Here is a 20,830-nt window from a genome sequence, read left to right as displayed (position 1 = left end):
CTTATATCTCCTTGCTATCCTCTGGAACTCTGCATTCAGGTGAGTGTATCTTTCTCTTTCTCCTTTGCCTTTGGCCTCTCTTCTTTTCTCAGCTATTTGGAGAAGCTGAGAAGCCCTCCTCAGACAACCACTTTTCCTTCTTGCATTTCTTTTTCTTGGGGATGGTTTTGGTCACCGCCTCCTATTCAATGTTACGAGCCTCTGTCCATAGTCCTTCAGGCACTCTGTCCACCAGATCTAATTCCTTAAATCTACTCCTCACTTCCACTGTATAATCATAAGAGATTTGATTTAGGTCATACCTGAATGACCTACTTTCTTCAATTTAAGACTGAATTTTGTAATTAGGAGCTCATGATCTGAACCACAGTCAGCTCCAGGTCTTGTTTTTGCTGACTATGGCTAACAGGGAGAGATCAAAGCTCCACCCATCAGCAGAAAATTGAATTAAAGATTTACTAAGCATGGTCCTGCCCACCAGAACAAGACTCAGTTTTCCCCACAGCCAGTCCTTCCCATCAGGAAGCTTGCACAAGCCTCTTATCCTCATCCATCAGAAGGCAGACAGAAGAAGCAAGAATCACAATCCCACAGACTCCAGAATGAAAACCACAATGACCAAAAGCTAACCAAAATGATCACATGGATCACAGCCTTGTGTAACTCAATGAAGCTATGAGCCATGCCTTGCAGGGCCACTGAAGACAGATGGGTCATACAGGAGAGTTCTGACAAAACATGGTCCACTGGAGAAGGAAACGGCAAACCACTCCAGTATTCTTGCCTTGAGATCCCCATGGACAGTATGAAAAGGCAAAAACATATGACACCGGAAGATGAGCCCCCCAGGTCAGTAGGTGTCCAATATGCTCCGGAAAGAAAGAAGAGGCTGGGCCAAAATGGAAATAATATTTGGTTGTGGATGTTCTTGATGATGAAAGTACATCTGATGCTGTAAAGAACAATATTGCATAGGAACATGGAATGTTAGGTCCATGAATCAAGGTTAATTGGACATGGTCAAGCAAAAGACAGCAAGAATGAATAGGAATCAGTGAATTAAAATGGACTGGAATGGGCAAATTTAATTCAGATTATCTTTTTATCTACTATTGTGGGCAAGAATTCCTTAGAAGAAACACAATAGCCCTCATAGCCAGCAAAATGGTCCAAAATGCAGTACTTGGGTGCAATCTCAAAAATGACTGAAAGATCTCTATTCATTTCCAAGGCAAACCATTCGATATCACAGTAATCCAAGTCTGTGCCCCAACCACTAATGCTGAAGAAGCTGAAGTTGACTGGTTCTATGAAGACCTACAAGACCTTCTACAACTAACACCAAAAAAAAAAAGATGTTCTCTTCATCATAGGGGATTAGAATGCAAAAGTAGGAAGTCAAAAGATACCTGGAGTACCAGGCAAGTTTTTTGTCTTGTCTGTTTGTCTTGCAAGTTTTGGTCTTAGAGTACAAAATGAATCAGGGCAAAAGCTAACAGAGTTTTGCCAAGAGAACACACTGGTCATAGCAAACACCCTCTTCCAAAAACACAAGAGACGACTCTGCACATAGACATCACCAAATAGTCAATACCGAAATCAGATTGATTATATTCTTTGCAGCCAAAGATGGAGAAGCCCTATACAATTAGCAAAAACAGGACCTGGAGCTGACTGTGGCTCAGATCATGAGCTCTTTATTGCAATAATTTCTCATAGCAAACTTCATTTCTTCACATTATAAGACTTGGTGAAGGGGTAATTCATGAAGGTCAGTGATAAAATGAATACATTTTTCTCAAGTATAACCTCTGGGAAATTATTGATAAGAAGCAAGCTTTTGAGTTCAAGGATTCTGATACACAAGCAACTCCCCCAAAAGTCCACATTTAAGTGCCTGCTTAAGCCCCCGAGAAGGGCTTATAAATAGAACAGCCCAGTTTCCTCCTCTTTGTTTTCAGATATCCTGGTTAGAGAGATCATTCAAGGGGTTCAGTTAGTCACTAAAATATTTATGAAGTGCCTAATATGTGTTCTAGACAGTGTTCTAGGGGCTTGGGATACAGGATGAATAGGTCAAGCAACTTCCACCCTCCTGGAACTCACGTTCTAGTCAAGGTTACAGGCAGTAGACAAGTGAATACCCAACCCGGTGTCAGAGTTGGTAAGTGATCAGCAGGAAATAAAGCACAGGAAGAGGTTGCAGAGTGATGATGGGGTGCTATCTGGGAAATGGTGATGGGGAGAGACATCCAAGAAGAACCCTGAATGAGGCAGGGAGGATACTGTGATTGACAACTGTTGAATATGAAGCAAGTGCAAGGGCCCTGAGCCAGGAGCACGCAGCTCCCCGAGGAGCTGCAAGGAGGCCACTAGCTGGCTTTTCTGAATGATTCTCTAACAAGGAAAACAGAACCACCACCACCACCAGCAGCAGCAGTTAATATTGGTTGTGTATTTATTGCGTACCTGGCACCATGAGAACCTCCCTCACGTGGACAAATCATCTGATTCAATCTTCATAAGTAGGAGCTATTATTATTATTATCATTTGGCAGATAGGAAACTGTGGCTCAGAAGTTAAATAACCTACACAGAGTTATTAATAATCTGACAAGACATACCGGGAGAGCCCACATTTTTAACAAGTTGCCATAGGGCATGTTTTACACTGAAAGATAAATCAAGTTCTTCCATTCAGCCATAATGTTCAATAATAAAAAAGTTAAGGTTAATAATGAGAACTATCTTTCAAAAAAAAAATTTGCCATGCCTAATAGCCCAGCCAGCTGTCCGGAGTGGAGAAAACTTTCTCTTCCTTTAAGTACAGAGACTCAAGTTGGAATTTCTGCAGAAAAATACAGGAGGAACTACAAAACTATTCCTTTGAAGTCTCTGAAAAGCCTTTTCATAGTTGCTTGGTTTTTATCTTGGGCTGTTTTCATCATTCATATTCTATCTAACTATGTAGGTCATCTCTAAACAGAAAGAAGTGTTCCCTTAGGGGAAAAAGTTAAGGTAAATCAAATTAAAACACCCTGGAACACCCATGTCTTTTTTTTTTTTACTATGGTAAAATATACATTACATAACATTTACCATCTTAACCATTTTTAAGTGTACAGTGCAGTGATATTAAATACCACATAATATTGTGCAACTGGAGAAAGAAATGGCAACCCACTCCAGTATTCTTGCCTGGAGAATCCTGTGGACAGAGGAGCCTGCTGGGCTACTGTCCATGGGGTCACACAGAGTCAGACATGACTGAAGCGACTTAGCATGCATGCATGCATTGGAGAAGGAAATGGCAACTCACTCCAGTATTCTTGCCTGGAGAATCCCAGGGTCGAAGGAGCCTGTGGGCTGCCGTCTATGGGGTTGCACAGAGTCAAAGACGACTGAAGCGACTTAGCAGCAGCAGCAGCAATATTGTGCAATCATTACCACCATCACCCTCCTAATCCTTTCATTTTGTAAAACTTAAACTCTGTACTCACTGAAAAATAACTCTCCATTCACCCCTCCTTCTAGACCTTGGCAGTTACCATTGTATTTTCTGTCTTTATGATTTTGATTATTCTAAGCACCTCATATAAATGGAATCATACAGTATTTGTCCTTTTGTGACTGACTTATTTCACTCAGTATAACGTCCTCAAGGCTCACCCATGTTGTAGAATATATCGAACTTCCTTCCTTTTTAAGTCTGAGTAACATTGCATCGTAAGTATAGTACCACATTTTGCTTATTCATTTATCCACCAATGGGCACTTGCATTGCTTCCACATTTTAGCAACTGTGAATAATGCTACAAATATAGGTGTACAAATGTGACTTCAAGACCTTGCCTTCAACACTGAAACATATACATTACCGTATGTATAACAGGTAGCCAGTGGGAATTTTGTGTAGGATGCAGGGAGCTCAAGCCTAGTGCTCTGTGACAGCCTAGAGGGGTGGAATGGAACGGGAGGTGGGAGAGAGGCTCCAGAGGGAGGGGACGTATATATACATATGGCTGAGCCATGTTGGTATATGGCAGAAACCAACACAATATTATAAGGCAATTATCCTCCAATTAAAAATAAATAAATGAATAAAAAAGATCTTGCTTTCAATTCTTTTGGATACATACCTGGAGATGGAATTGCTGGATTATATGTCTATTTTTGGTTTTTTGAGGACCCTCCATACTCTTTTTCCATAGTGACTGTACCATCTTAAATTCCCACCAATAGTGCACAGGATTCCTGTTTATCTATATCCTTGCCAACATTTATTGTTTTCCATTTTTCTAATGATGGTCATCCTAATGAGTGTGAGATTGCTTTTCACTGTGGTTTTGATTTGCATTTCTCTAATGATTAGTGATGTTGAGAATCTTTTCATGTACTTGTTGGTCATTCATATATCTTCTTTGGAGAAAAGTCCATTCAAGTTGTTTGACCATTTTTGAATCAGGTTGTTCTTTTGGTTGTTACTGTTGTTGAGTTTTGTGAGTTCTCTATATACTCTAAATATTAATTCCTTATCAGATATATGATTTTAAAATATTTTCTTCCAGCACAGTAGCCATGCAACGCCATCCTTCTCAGGAGTGTTTCATGTTCCCAATAACTTTCTTCTTCCTCTCTCCACTCTGTCATCAAAATCTATGCTTAGAACATACTTGCATACATTGTTGCTGCATGAAAGTAGGTCTAGAGGCTAATAAAACTCTAGCCTCTCTAGAGAATAATTTAGCAATAATAATCAAAGCTCCTAAAAAAGGTGCTTACTTTTGGAGCCATCTATTTCACTTCAAGTAATTATTCTTACAGAGAAAATCAGATATGTATGCAAAGACATATGAGCAAGGATGATTTTCTTAATATATCTTATATATGAGAGAAAACTAGAATGTCCAGACAACTATGGTTAAATCATGGTTTGGTGCATTCACAGAAAGGACTATCACAGAATCATTTAAATGTGTGCAATAGAACTTAGTGCAATGACAAAGATATTCCCAATATGTTTTTTTTTTTAATTTTTTTATTAGTTGGAGGCTAATTACTTCACAACATTTCAGTGGGTTTTGTCATACATTGATATGAATCAGCCATAGATTTACACTTATTCCCCATCCCTCCCAATATGTTTTTAAAGGAAGAGAGCAGGCACAAAACAGTGTTTATCAGCAGCTTTTTGGTTTTTTTTTTTAATCTTTTTATATGGATAGGAAAAATTCTAAAAGGAATGAATCATAATTTTTAAAAGTTTAAGAATTATCTTTTTCCACAATAGCAAAGTATTACTTATACAATAAAACATAGATAGGTTTTCCTTGGAGTTAATGTCCCCTCTCCAGTCAAGCCTCCAGTTGATATAGGCCAGTCTTTCCCTGAAACAAATTGGGATGGTTACTCTGCACAAGTGAACCCAGATTTTTATTTTGTGCTAATAACCTCTTTAATGTGCAAGTTATCAAGAGTCTAGAAATTTTATGTTGAAAATTGTAATTGTGAGGACTTTAGCTGTGACAGAAATCCATCTGGGAGAGGATTTGGTGGCACAGCTGAATCTAGATGCTCCAGCCACATCCTCCTCCAGACTCAGTTCCCTTCCTTGGTCTCTCAGCTCTGCTTGCCTCTGTGGTCACTTCTTCTGCAGGCTCTTCACACAGTGGGAGATAGTTGTTGATAACCTAGCCTCTTAGCAGACTATTGAGCTGCTCTGTTGCAACAACTCCTAGTAGAATCCCAGAATGGAGTTTCACTCGGTGTGACTGGCCTTCCCCTGCTTATCATGAACAATACTTAAGTGTCCATGTTCCTGAATGAATTGCATCCAAGCTGTCTCAGGCCATAAGGGAAGGGGGACCCTGTACAACTCTAGATTTTGTGTTTACACCAAGATGTTTCTCTTTGGGGGCACCTCACTTGCCCCAGGTCAGTTCACTATTGACAAAGGGATAACTGCACAGATTCTCATTGTTCTTTGCAGAATCTCCAATTCTTTTAACTTTGCAAAGCCACAAAGGCAGCTGCTGGAGCAACTCTACATTGTATTGTTCATCAAATAATGTTAATGATTGATGACCTCTGTGGTTCTCAGTTGTCACAATGGAGGGGGAATTGATGTTGGGAGGAAGGGAAGACTACATGCCATGCTGGTGTCTAGACTGAGTTAGACAGAATAAAATAAAACAAATGGGCAGAAGGCATGAGACCAGGCGCTTATTTAGACAGAATAAATACTCAGTGGATTTATCTGCTCTCTGCCTCCTAAATCATTAAAGAAATTTCAGTCATTATGGCCCATGAGAACCTCATACGAACACCTCAAAAGAACCGTTTTCTCTACCAGTTGGTACCTACTGCATCCAGTATTTCATAAGCAGAAGGGCACCACTGATGTAGTAGTTTGGCTTATCACCAAACACACTTCAGAAAGGAGACTATGAGAGGACCAGATTTTATCCACAATATCCAAATGGATTTTTTAAAACTCCAGTTTTGCATGTTGAAACAATCTGGCTTTCTAACCATTAATGTAGTATTTTGAAAGAAGAAAGAAGAAAATGTCTGCTTCTACAGAAGTGCTTAATGTCAAGAAGTAACTATCAGAACCTATTTATAATGCTGATTATATCATCACAACTCTCAAGAATGGTTTACTACAAATAGTTCTTCATACCATGTGACATTTCTATTCATGTGGTCAGTTTAAAAATATTTCATGAATGTCTGGATGGTTTTATGACAACAAGTGAGGGTGTCAGATTTCTGGATTTTAAAACTTCCCGGCAAGAATATTATTCGGACTTAAAAAAGGGAGGAGGTTCTGACACATGCTACAATACAGATGAAACCTGAGGACATTTTGCCAAGTGAAGTAAGCCAAAAGGATAAATTCTGTATGACTCCACTTTTACATGAGGTTCTCAGAGTAGTCATAGAGACAGAAAGTAGAAAGATGGTTGCCAGAGGCTGGGGGAGGGAAGAATAGGAAGTTAATGGATACAGAATTTCAGTTTAGAAAGATGAATGGTAGTGATGATTGAAAAACAATGCAAGTGTACTTAATGCCACTGAACTGTATACAAAATTGGTTAAAATGGTAAATCTTATGTATACTGTACTACACACAAAAATTTTTTACTTCCTACAGTGGAAGATTATATTTTTCCTTCAGAGTGTTTAAGGAAGTAAAGGTTTTTGTTAATTTTAAGAAAAAATTAGTATTAAATGTAGTAAAAACTAGACCCCCACCAGGTCAAAACCGCTGGCCCTATACCCAGAGACCCTAGACCAGCCGGAGTTGGAAAATTGATGATGGAGCTTCCTGAAATACTACCCTGTCACCTCACTGTCTACCAATCAGAAAATTGTCTATGAGCTGATTAGGTTCCCTGCGACTTTCACCTTTAACACCGTCTCTATAAATCTTTCCCAGGGAGTTCGGGTCTGTTGAGCATTAGCTGCCCATTCCCCTTGCTTGGAACCCTGCAATAAATACTGTACTTTCCTTCACCACAACCCAGTGCCAGTGTATTGGCTTTGCTGTGCGTCTGGTGAGCAGGACTGAGTTTGGATTAGTAACACTCCCCCTCTAAAATGAAGAACAAGACAAGGATGCCCACTCTCACCACTTTTATTCAACACAGTATTATAAGTCCTAACCCAAGCAGCTAGGCAAGAAAAAGAAATAAAAGACATTCAAATTGGAAAGAATGAAGTAAAACCGCCACAATACAAAGATGGAATAATTTTATATACAGAAAATCCTTAAGATGCTACAAAAAATCATTAAAAATAATAAATGAATTTTTACCTGTAAAGTTACAGGGTACAAAATCAATATACAAAAATCTATTGCATTTCTACATGCAAACAATTAGGTAGCAGGAAGAGAAATTAAGAAAACAATCCCATTTAAGATCACAACAAAAAGGATAAAATATCTTGGAATAAATTTAACGAAAGAGGCAAAAGACTTGTACACTAAAAATTGTAAGATATTGTTGAAAGAAATTGAATAATACACAAATAAATGGACAGATATTTCATGCTTATGGATTGGAAGCATTAACATTGTTAAATATTACCTATGCAGACAGATTCACTATGATCCTTATCAAAATTCCAAGGACATTTTTCATAGAAATAAAATTTAAAATTCTAAAATTTATATGGAATCACAAAAGACTCCAAATAACCAAAGCAATCCTGAGAAAAATGAACAAAGCTGATTTCAAGCTATATTACAAAGTTATAATCATCAAAACAGCATGGTGTTGGCAGAAAGACAGTTAAACAGATCAATGGAACACAAATGAGACCCCAGAAATAAAACTACACATATATGGATACCTAACTTACAACAAAGGAGCAAAGAACATCCAGTGGAGAAAGAATAGTCTCTTCAATAAACGTTGTTGGGAAAACTGAATGGCCACATGCAAAAAACTAAAAGTAGTCCAATATTCACCACACACAAAAATCAACTCAAAATTAACTAAATACTTTGAGTGAATGCAAGACTTGAAATGATAAAACTCCTAGGAAAAAATATAGGAAGTATGATCTTTGACTTTGGTCTTAGCAATATATTTCTGGATATGTCTCCTCAGGCAAGGGAGACAAAAGAAAAAAAAAATGGTACTACATCAAACTAAAAAGCTTTTGCACAGACAATGAAACCATCAACAAGACAAAAAGACAGTCTACTGAATGAGAGATGGCATTTGCAAATCATATATCTGATAAGGGGTTAATATCAAAATACACAAAGAACTGATACAATTCAACAACAACAGCAAAACTCTTTTTAAAAAGACAGAAGCGATGAATAGATATGTTACAAGGAAGTCATAAATATGGTCAATAGGCTCATGAAAAGATGTTCAGCATCCTTATTGTAATGGCTATCATCAAAAAGTCAAGAAATAATGAGTGTTCATAAGGATGCAGAGAAAAGGGAACCCTTGTGCACTGTTGGTGGGAATGTAAACTGGTGAAACCATTATGGAAAACATTATGGAGATCCCTCAGAAACATAAAAATAGAACCATCGTATGATCCAGCTATTCCACTTCTGGGTAATTATCCAAAGAATATGAAAACACTAATCTGAACACACACACACACACACACACATGTATATATACACCTCTATTTTCACCACAGCATTGTTCACAATAGCCAAGATAGGGAAACAAAATAAGTGCCCATCAATGGATGAATGGGTAAAGATGTAATACACACACACGCACACACACAATGAAATATTACTCAGTCACACAAAAAAAGAAATCCTGCCACTTGGAACAACATGGTTAGACCTTGAGGGTATTACGCTAAGTAAGATGAAGAAAGACAAATTCTGTACAATTTCACTTATATGTGGAATATTAAAAAAAAAACCCAGATGAACCAAAACATAAAATAAATGAACCAAACCAAACCAATATGGAGATATAGATTACCAGAGGGGAAGAGGCAGGGGGAGGGTGAAATGGGTAAAGGAGATCAGCTGTAGGGTGACGGATGGAACCAAAATTTCTGTTGGTGAGCATGCTGTAGTGCATACAAGGCAGAAATAGGTGGTACACACGAAACCTAGAAAGTGTTATAAACTAAAGTTACCTCAATAAAAAGTAAATTTTAAAAAAGTTTGCAGGGTAGTTTTAATGACAATTGTGAAATAAGTTTTGTAGAAATTCTAAATCACTCTTTTTAAGACCTGTTTTACAGAGAATTCTGTTTCCAAGGTCTGAATGTTAGCTATCCTAACCTGTGTTTCAAATTCATCCACAGGTTTTCCCTTGAGTCCTTTGCAGTACACAAATTCCCCATCAGACGAAATGCCAAAATTGCACATGACGCTTACCAGATAGGCTCTCCAGAAGGACTGAATACAGAGTGCCGCTTCCGATTCTGTCAGTAGGAGGGAGAGTGGGATTGCCGGCCGTGGGCTGAAAGGCAATAAAATGGTCATAAGCCCAGGAGAATCCGTCTCACAGCCTCAGCAGAGCCTTTGACAACATAATGGCCTCTCTGATTAAGTGCCTCATCCAGTCCCATTCTTAGAAAGCAACAATGTCATTTTTCATAGAAAAGTTTAGGCTTGAGTTAGCATTTCTTTGTTTTAAAATCTTGGATGGAATTCTTTTTTTCTTTTTTAACCAGCATACTCTTAAATCACTATTAGCCTGCTCTGCTTTGAAGGGCTCGGGTTGGAAAGCTGCATATGTGACCATAAAGCAAAAGAAAAAGCAGAAGCCACCTTTAAATACAGCATCATGACTGAGAAGTAACAAAAGGCTCTTTTTTGGAGGGAAATTAAGTAGCTCATTTCTTTCCTGAAATATTGCAATTTTCTCTGATTGGTGTACATTCCAGTTTAATGTGGTTTAAAGTCAAGCGCATTTTAAAGTTAAGTTCTTCTGTTACATCTTAACGAGCAATAAAATATCTCAAGTACTGGGTACATTGACAGTGTCTGCTCTTGTGGGATTCTAAGATTATGATGGGATTTCTGATCATGGATACTACATTTAAAATGACTAAATGCTCTTTTTTTGTTATTTCCTTAAAGCTATTTAGAGATTACTAACTGCTGACAAGATTTTACAAGTCTGACTTAATTCTGATTCCTTATGTTTCCCCAAAGCACTGCTATCTCTGAAAGACCAAAAGTCAAGACTTTTCAGATACAACGCAAAGAAATAAATCCCTGAAAGAATGTGGGTGACATGGAGGCTGCTCTCTGGGCAGGATCCCCAGAAATGACTTTGCATGTGGCGGATCCCCGAGAATCCTGGCTGCAAGGCTCTCCCTAATGACAGCCATCACTTGAGCTTACAGCCACTCTCACTGTGTACGGAGAGAGGGTGACTAACCTGCCCAGGGTCACAGGGCTTGTAAGTGGCCTCATCAGCATCTGGATCCAGACTCAACCAATTCCCCAAGCCCAGGCTTCCCTCACAATTTGTGCTGACACCAGCCCTCCACTGGGCCACCTCTTGCAGATGTCCAGCCCGACAGACTCCAGAGCTAACAGGCAACAATGCACAGTTCTCTAGGATCTGGGGTTTTATTTCCCACTACACTCATACTTAAAAACAACAACAAAAAATCCCACCCTTGAATCAGTATATTTGTGTGAATTAATGAATACTCTTTTGGATTACTCCAAAATCAAAGAAATCAAAGCCAGAAAGAACCTGAGGGGTGATCAGGACCACTTCTAGCAAGCGCAGTGTTGCCAGGTCTGCGTCTCCAGCTGGGTGGGTCTGTTTTAAGAGACCAAGGAAAGGAAAGTCTACTTCTTTGGAGAGAAAATTACAACCTCCAAATGATAGTGCTGCTAGAAACCTTTCCCTAATGTGCTTTTATTTGCTTTTTTGTTTGTTCTGTTTTTTTCCCCACTTCTTTTTGCCTAATATCTAGTTTTCTGGGCTTTAAGAGAGCATTTGTGTTTTGCTATAGGCATGCGGTCTCCCTGCTTTCCCGTTAAACGTCTCTCCTTGTACATTGCCCTTATTCTGTAAATCTCAGTTGTATGACACCAGCAAATCACATCCCTGAAGGAATTTCCCTTCAGTAGTTAAAAATCAACAGCGCCTTGAGAAACCTCGGTGTTTCTGAGGAGACCTTGGTGTGCTGGCAGTGACTTCATGAGAATAATGCTACCGTGCATCAGTGCCAGCTGACATGTGCTCAGAGCACCCTGACTCCCCTCCCGCCAGCCTTGTTCCTTGGCTCCAACCAGAGGGGCCCTTTTCATCTCCTCCAATGTGCCCTCCCACCTCAGGGCCTTGGCAGAGGGGCTCTCCTCTGTCTCCAATATCCTCTTACTTCCAGCCAGATCACTGCATACAGTTGTGCAAGTTGGTCTCTGCTCAAGGGCTCCCCGCAGATGGGCCACAGGGCACTGAAACGCCAGCACACGCCCTGCCACTTCTGTTCTAGGGCAGAGGCCCTTTTTTCTAACTTGCTCAAATGTTCATTGGAGCTGAAACCTCTTTCTCCCAGTTTACTCGAATTCTTTCTTCTGAACGCCACTCAAACATTATGAAACGATGTGCTTTGATTAGATCAGGGCCACTGTATAATTTTCCTTCCTAGTCCTTGGCCCAATTTGGAGATATAAATCTGTGTGATTGTCTAATTAACACCCAAATCCTCAACTGGACTGAACGCTTCACGAGAGCAGAAACTGGGCCTGCGTTTGCTCCTCTGGCATTTCCAGCAGTTGGAAGCACGTCTGGCACATAGGAGACACTCAATAAATCTTGGTGGGATGAGCCTCTGCTTGGCCCAGTGCGCTAAGCTCTTTCCACACGTTGTTTCATTAAATCCTCACAATGTTAATAATGAGCTGTTGTTGTCCTTCTTTTCGAGTGAAGAAACTCGGGCATAGAGGGGTGACATAGGTTGTTCAAGGTCACTGGCCCTTTCCTGCTGAGAATTTAAACTGCCCAGGAAAGTGGCCACAGGAAGTGGTCCACGGAAAAGAGGAGGACAACTCAAAAGTTCTTTCACGTGGAGTTCGGGGTCTAGCAGCTGTGAGTGTTCAACAGAGGAAAGCACAGCCATTTGCCTGAAAGGAAAAAATGAGCAGGGAGAAGTCGTAATCATTGAAATGCTCTCTTGATTAATTCTTACAGCAATAACTTGGCAGGTGTTCACTTGCCTGATGCTCCATGGAGAGATCCAGTGTCAGGACAGCAGAACAAAGTGGACTGTGTCATGAGCATCTGAGAGGAGGCTTGCTGGGGCCTTTCTGTGGAGCTGCAATTTTCCTGTTTTCAGTATATTTCTCTGTACTGAGATCATGAAATCCTCAAAGTATCAGTATCCCTGTTTTGGAAAAGCCGTAGGAGAGGAGAGGAGATGGAGAATCTGGGGGCACGACAGGCCCAGTCAGTCCAACAAAGGGCTTCCGGTAGTAATGAGACCCCGAATCACTCTGCATCACAATGGCATCTCCAAAAAGCGAAATAAGATTTCTACTAGGCCTTTAAGCAGTACTATGAGGCCACCTTTAATGACACCCTGGCTTTCATGGTGAAATAATGGGGCTCTGTCTAGTTCTTGATGAAAGTGAAAGAGGAGAGCGAAAAAGTTGGCTTACAATTCAACCCGCAGAAAACTAAGATCATGGCATCCGGTCCCATCACTTCATGGCAAATAGATGGGAAAACAATGGAAACAGTGACAGACTTTATTTTGGGGGGCTCCAAAATCACTGCAGATGGTGACTGCAGCCATGAAATTAAAAGATGCTTGATCCTTGGAAGAAAAGCTGTGACCAACATAAACAGATATTAAAAGCAGAGACATTACTTTGCCAACAAAGGTCTGTCAAGTCAAAGCTTTGGTTTTTCCAGTAGTCGCGTATGAATGTGAGAGTTGGACTATAAAGAAAGCTGAGCGCCAAAGAACTGATGCTTTTGAACTGTGGTGTTGGAGAAGATTCTTGAGAGTCCCTTGGACTACAAGGAGATCCAACCAGTCCATCCTAAAGGAAATCAGTCCTGAATATTCATTGGAAGGACTGATGCTAACTCTGAAATGCCAATACTGTGGCCACTTGATGCGAAGAACTGACTCATTAGAAAAGCCCCTGATGCTGGAAAAGATTGAGGGTAAGAGGAGAAGGGGACGACAGAGGATGAGACAGTTGGATGGCATCACCAACTCGATGGACATGAGTTTGAGTAAACTCCGGGAGTTGGTGAAGGACAGGGAAGCCTGGCATGCTGCAGTTCATGGGGTCGCAAAGAGTCAGACACAACTGAGTGATTGAACTGAACTGTCTAGTTCCCAAACCAAGAATAAGCGTGAATTAGGGCAGATGAAGAGAACTTAATCTTCAGAAAGGAGTCCCTAGGAATTATCAATCATTTCGGCAGCCCAGCTCAAAAGGATAGTAGCCATGCCAAGCCCTTTTCTCTCTCTTGGAATCAGTGCAACTGGCTTCAGGTCAAATAAAAATTAAGATCGAGTAGAGGTGACTGCTCATCTTTGGGAAACTGGGCAGGGAAGGGGAAACAAGAGTGTCAATCCCAGGAGAAGGCAGCTGAGGCTCCCAGGGGCTTAAACTGGACCCCCCACCCCACCCCTGAGCAAATATGTTTGAGCATTCCAACGGCACAACAGTGCTGCTGAGTGTTTCCAAGAATTGTCTCATTGGTAGTGTGCATTTGTAACGTCCTCTTTTTTTTTTTCTCAAACCTGAATTAAATCTATTTGAATCACAACAATTAGTCCTCTAATTTTGAGAAGGAACAAGAATTTACTCTTCTGACTGCATACATGTGTATGTATAAATACGCCCATGTGCATGTGCACGCACACACACAATTCTTCCCCCGCTCCCCACAATATATGCAGGGTCAGTAAAATATTTCAGGACCTAGAGAAGTTATGGCATACTCACAAAATACATAAGCAAATCTGAGAAGTTAGTCTTTATTAATTTCTCCATCCAGTTGCAAGATGAAAGTTACCATCTGAAATGGCATTTATGGTCTATGGCCATACCACTCTAAATGCGCCCAATCTCCTCTGAAATGGCATTTATGAAGATGAAAGCAGAAAGCAGAATGGCTTGCTTTATATTGAAAACTGAATCTTGAAATCCAAATTTGTTCCACTTTTCATTAGGTAAAAGATTAAGTTGTTTTCTTGTAACATGAAAGAACAAGCTAGATATAAAGCCATTTACAAAATGACACTGGCCTTAAAGTCAACCATCATTCATAAAACCTTTCACCAACTCATAGGGCTGGCATTTGAAAACCTCTACTCATGGTATTCAGCAAAAGAGATTACCCAGTCCCTGCCCTCAGCCTTAATTGGTTTCCCAAACATTGTATGTTGGAGGCATCACCATCTTGAGTGACGAACCTCAAATATTTGGACGAAGTACAACAGAGTAGTGGTCCCCAACTTTTTTGTCACCAGAGACTGGTTTCGTGGATGACAATATTTCCATGGGCCAGAGGGGGTGGTTTGATTCAAGCACATTACATTTATTGTGCACTTTATTTCCATTATTATTACATCAGCTCCACTTCAGATTAGTGATTAGTAATGTCTCCAGGCATTAGATAAATTATTAGGCATTAGATCCTGGAGGCTGGGGACCCCTGCAGTAGAAGTTATCTGGAATGGGACTTCCAGACTAGTCATTAGGTCAGAATCTCCTAGGATTCTTTTAATCCAGCCTTCCACGACATGAGGAATGGCTCCAAGAAACCTCTTGCTTACCCGCCCACCAACTCCACTCTGAGAGACCAACAAAACAGTTATTACCCAGCATCGGGCTGAATCATTCTCCCACATAAACACAGGGTCAAGTCCCATTTTACCAACCCTGCCATCGGAAGCCACATAAGGGTCCAGTCAACAATGCTCCCTAAACAATACACTGCAAGACCTTCTGCTCACCCTTGGGCTGAAGGTTTAACCGTCTTCAAAACCAGGGCTGGTTATTTTATGCTGCTTGATAAATATGCCCAGATTGCTGTGTTATTTAGTCTCTTCGTAACTGAGTACCTGTTTTCTCTAAACTGGTTTAAGGAGAACCTTCAGGAGACCTGCCTCTTCCCCACTGTCCTTCTTCCTGCTCCTGGGGTGTCTGGGAAGGGCAGACTGCCTCCTTCCTCACCTCTTCCAAACCTCTCACAGGGGACCTTAACTTGTTTTGTGCCATAATCCCCTTACATTTTGGAGATTTGGATTTCTTCTCTGAATAATATTTTTAAAAATACAATAGTAAATACACAAGGTTTTTAAGCAAACCAATTATATTAAAAAACAGTCATCAAAATGGGATTCCCAGACAGTACAGTGGTAAAGAATCAGCCTACCAATGCAGGAGACACAGAGGACACAGTTTCAATCTCTGGGTTGGGAAGATCCCCTGGAGGAGGAAATGGCAGCCCACTCCAGTGTTCTTGCCTGGAGAAACCATGGGCAGAGGAGCCTGGTGGGCTACACTCCATGGGGTTGCAGACAGCTGAACACAACTGAGCAACTGAACACAACAGTTATCAAAATATCTTTCTAAACTGTTGGCAAAATACTAATGTACTCGCTTCCAAATCATGCTGTAAATAAAAGAGCTAATGGCAGTTCCATTAACTAATATAAGTTGAAAAAAGAGCAAGGGTAAATGATATTTCAAGATCACTGTAACAACCATAGCGGGATATGAAAACATCTGATTGTTGCTATTAGAGACAAAGTTACAGTTACTGTGGACACAATTGAAGTTTGTGTCCCACTTTCATAAGTGAAAGAGAGGCTAAATTTCAGTTAGAGACCAGTGAAAATAAATAAAGAGGTAATTTCCCTATCTTCCAAGGTCAAGGACCCATGAATCATAGACAATTGTTGGGGGAGCTGGGAACCGGGGAAGATGAGTTTTGCATCCAGGATGAGACTAAAGACTCAGGATTTAAAAATAAACAAGATGAATCCAAACAGTGAAATTAGACTATCTAAAAACAGTGACTAGGAAGTTATGGAATTTGTTCAAAAGGTTATTAAAGGGCTACTTCCGAGATGGAAGAGAGATTCAATGTAATATGGTGATGTAGTTACTGGAGAAAAAAAGGAAAAAGGTTTCATGTTTTTATTTCCAGTAAGTTGTGATTCTTCAGTAAACCCATTAACTTTCAATATCTAATTCTAATTTTCCCCAAAGCATTTCAGTACATGGTTTCCCATTCAGCTACTTGCTTGGGCCTAAAATCTCCAAGTCATTCTTGCCTTAGCTCCCTGTCACCCCGCATCCAACATCAAAACAGATCCCAAATCCAACCTCTTCTCACCTTCTCCACTGCAAGCCACAATCATCTCCTGCCTGCAAGTACCTGCTCACTGGCCTCCCTGTTTGCACTAGTAGTTCAGACCTTTGGTCAACTCCCCATCCACCTGCCAGGGTGGTCTTTTTAAAAGATGAATTGGATTACCTCGCTCTTCTGCTCAGAACCCTCCAATGGTTTCACATCACGCTCAAAAGAAAAAAAGAAAAATCCAAACGCGTCATCATGGCATCCAAGGCCCCACCAAAGAAGCAGCCTCACTAGCCTCTCTGTCTTCATGTCCCGCCACTCTCTCGGCCTCCCTCATCTCTTCGTGCCTCACTGGCCATGTTCCTGTCTCTGGGACTTTGCAGAGGCTGTTCCCTCTGCCTGGAACACTCTTCCTTCCAGTCTTTATCATAAAGTTGGCTCCCTCCGTGTGTCATTCAGATGCCAGTGTCTCCTCCTTGGAGAAGTGGGCTTCCCTGCCTTCCCTAAACACACCAGTACCTCTTACCCCAGGCCTGTGACTCTCAATCCACTTACTCGGCTTTATTTTTCTTCAAAGCACTTGGGTCTTCTTTACTTTATACAATATGTTTATTTGTGAGTTTGGTGACTCTCTGTCTTTACCAGGTAAATTCCACAGTAGCCAAGACTTTCTGTCTCTTGTACCTAAGGTACCTTGTAGCTATGGTTCCTAGAAAAAGTGCCTGGAAACGGTAGGCATTCAATAAGCATTTTTGAGTGAATAAGTATTATTATAGATAAGAAAATAGAGGACTTCCCTTCCTGTCAGAATGTATCAGTGGCAGAGCTGAGGTTAAATGCAGATACTCTGTCTTTCTCTTGCCTGGTCATGCTGCTCCCCGTGTTTCATCTTGCCAAAGCAATGGTTACTACTCTCTTAAGATCAAGGATAATATAAAAGCTATCATTCTTTGAATACCTGCCGTGAGCCCTTTGCAGTAAGAATATCTTTTATTTTTATCTGCCTTTCATAACCTCCCCCTCTCGTGGTATCAGCCCTCAGATTTTGTTCTGACTGCTCCCCACCCCATGTCAGGGGTAACATGGGTTGCGGTGCCTTGCCCTCCCCGGACCGAGGTGTGCATCTGAAACCCAGGCTGCGCCAAGCAGGTGCCCTTTCCCTGGAGCAGGAACCTTGAGTGGAATGTCAAAGACTAGAGGGGTCTATGCACCCTGGGTCCCTAAACCTGCTTCTTAGGCCAGGTCCTTACATTTCCTTTCCTGTCTGTGGGTTATCTTTTTACCTTCAATACATACCCTTTTTCTCAAGTAGCCTTTAACTTGCCGTTGCTTGCAACAAAAAAACTCTGATGCCATCTTTAACTGTCACAGCAACCCTATGCTGTACATTCTATTACCATCCCCATAGTACAGAAGAGAGGAGTAAGGTCCAGAGATGTGAAGGGATAGCTCCAGGTCACCTAACATACATTATGTTGGCTGCATAAAGGTCCCAAGATGCCCACCTCCAATCCCCAGACTCTGTGAATATATATATCATATATACACTCCCTTATATGGCAAAAAAAAAGGCTTTGTAGCTGTGATTAAATGAATGGTCTTGAGATTATCCTGGATTATCTAGGTGGGCCTAATGATATAATCACAGGGGTCCTTATGAGAAGGTCCTTATGAGAGGGAAGCAGATGGAGACACTACTACAGAAGCAGGCCCTGTGACAACAGGAACAAGAGGTCAGAAGGAAAGGGTCAGGAGCCTTCCAGGACACAGGCAGCCTCCAGATACCAGAAAAGAAAAGAAAAGAATTCTCCCCTAGAGTCTTGAGAAGGGACCAGCCTTGTCAACACAGACCTGAGTCCTGTGAAACTGGTTTTGGGCTTCTAGCCTCCAGAACTGTAAGAAAATAAATCTGTGCTGCTTGAAGCCACCAAGGTTGTGGTAATTTACTAAACAGTCATAGGAAACTAATACTCCAACTACTAAATGTCAGAGCTCACACTGGAACCCAGAGGTGTCTGCCATGCTGCCTCATGCGGGCTCCCCGAGCTTGTCCCCAAAGAGCCACAAAGAAACAACAGGAAGAAGGAGAGGAAGCCAACTGTGTGCCCCAGGGAAAGGGCCACCCAGGCGACACGTTTCCCATGAGAGGGAGGCACTCAGCATGTCCTGGATTCAGGAAACAGCTCTTTTTCCTTCCTGTTTGAAGATGAAAGTTAACATAAAGAGCAAAAAAAATAGATTAATTATCAGGATACTCTGGCCTTTAGAATTACTGAGACAGAAATCTTCTATAAGACAAAATAAATCTAAAGGATGCTTTCCTTTCAACAGGGCATGACAACAAATTTCTGCCAGGCTACCATCTAACTATGATCTTTGGTGCAGAATGGGTGCCATTTCCTGTGCCACCCTGAAGGCGTGAGCGTTTTGGGTCCCGCAAAACGCTGACGCTCAGCACAGACCATCATACACACGCTGGTGCTTGTCCTCAAACGGCACAGTGACTCTCTGTTTTCATCTCAGCTTTTGGTCATAAGATACCTTTCACCGACCTGAAAGTATTGAGGATTTTTCTTTTCTTTTATCCAACAGTAGAACTTAGCTGAAAAGACATTTTGCCCAAAGCAAACTTTTCTTTTCTCTTCTATAACATAATCTTTGTTTCATTGAAGGTCTCAGTTTTAGTGATGTTTTTCATGAGCCTTTTTCCCCCAGGGACACAGGGCCAGAGAGGCAGCAGTGTGCTTTTTGTTCCTTGTATTTATTTAGTGATTTATTTGTGCAAGCAAACTGGACTAATACTTTTTGGTCCAAATAAAAAGCTAAATGTTTCCTGTTCTTAGTATGATAGCAAATAATTTCACTGTTTCTTATAGGTTGGTTAAGTCAGGACTACATTCAACAAAAGAGGACAGCACTGGGTTCACAAACAGGAGAAATGGATGTAATCTGCCACTGCCGAGAGGTGGGGATGAAGACCCCCCTCCTCAGGCTGATTGGAACAAGCGTGGATTGTTTCATTTCTCCAAACTATTACTCCTTTCCCTATAAGAGAATCGTGCATCCCTGCTCTTCCATTCACCTGTGGTATTTCCCCGAAGTGGGTGGTGTCAACTCCCCATAACACTGATATTGAGCTTTCTCGCGGGCCCTGTACTGAACGATGAAGTGTGAGCAGAAGTAATAATGGCCTGGGTTGCTCGTTGCGCTTCTCCGTCTGCTGTGGGACTGAGGAAGGTGCTGTTCCTCCTTCCCGGGCCCTAGAATGAAACAAGACTTGGAGCAGGGCCCAAGAGGACACACAGCCAACAAACCTGGGTGAAGAATAAATCTTTGTTGTTATAAGGTATTGAGATGTAAGGGTTGTTTGTTACTGCAGCAAAATCTAGAGAGAGCTGACTAATACGGAATACAAGAGGGTAGCTGGGTAAATATCATGTAGGAGAACGTATCAGGGCTCTTTCATGTGCAAGTATCATAACCCTTATTCAGAATGGCTTAAGCAAAAACAGAAAAAAAAAAGGGGGGGGCAGTATTTATCTTCAAAAAGGAAAAGAAAAAAGGTATTTATTAATTCACTTTACTAATAGGGGTAGAGTGGCTTTAGATGAGGTCAGAGAGGTTTAGTACAATGCCGTAGGGACTCAGACTCTGGCCACCTCTCAGTTCTGCTGTTACCCCTGGCACAGTCTCTTTAGATAATCGCCCTCAGCTGCTCAAGGCTTATAACAAAGTTCTAAGTCTAGAGGAAAAGACAGAAAAGTTTTCCTGGTTGCTTCTTGAAAAATCTTGGAGCTGTCTCTGGGGTTGTCTCTCATTTAACCACGGTGGTCAGGGGAATTCACTGCTCTGGTCACATACTGGGTCACAAACTCAGCTCAGAGCCAGAGGTGGAGTCAGTTCACTTTGTGCTTGAACTGAGAAGGGGAGAGGGATGATCCTTCCAAACACACAGGGTGTACTGTGACCAAAAGAAGGGGGAATTCAGTGCAGGGCTGGAAAAAACAGAAATGTCTAAAACAACAGCAAGA

The 20,830-nt window shown here is 41.2% G+C and overlaps 1 protein-coding gene across 1 annotated transcript in view; it reads right to left on the bottom strand.

The window, feature by feature from the left end:
* IQCK (IQ motif containing K) overlaps nt 1-20,830 on the bottom strand; it is a 149,633-nt gene that overhangs the window by 73,701 nt on the left and 55,102 nt on the right. The window contains exon 8 of the mRNA XM_043456578.1: nt 9,878-9,962. Coding sequence (XP_043312513.1) covers nt 9,878-9,962 — 85 coding nt within the window. The remainder of the gene's footprint in view (nt 1-9,877; nt 9,963-20,830) is intronic.

Source organism: Cervus canadensis, chromosome 32 (genome assembly GCF_019320065.1).
Source record: "Cervus canadensis isolate Bull #8, Minnesota chromosome 32, ASM1932006v1, whole genome shotgun sequence".
Taxonomy (NCBI): domain Eukaryota; kingdom Metazoa; phylum Chordata; class Mammalia; order Artiodactyla; family Cervidae; genus Cervus; species Cervus canadensis.
This window is presented reverse-complemented; position numbering and strand designations above follow the sequence as displayed.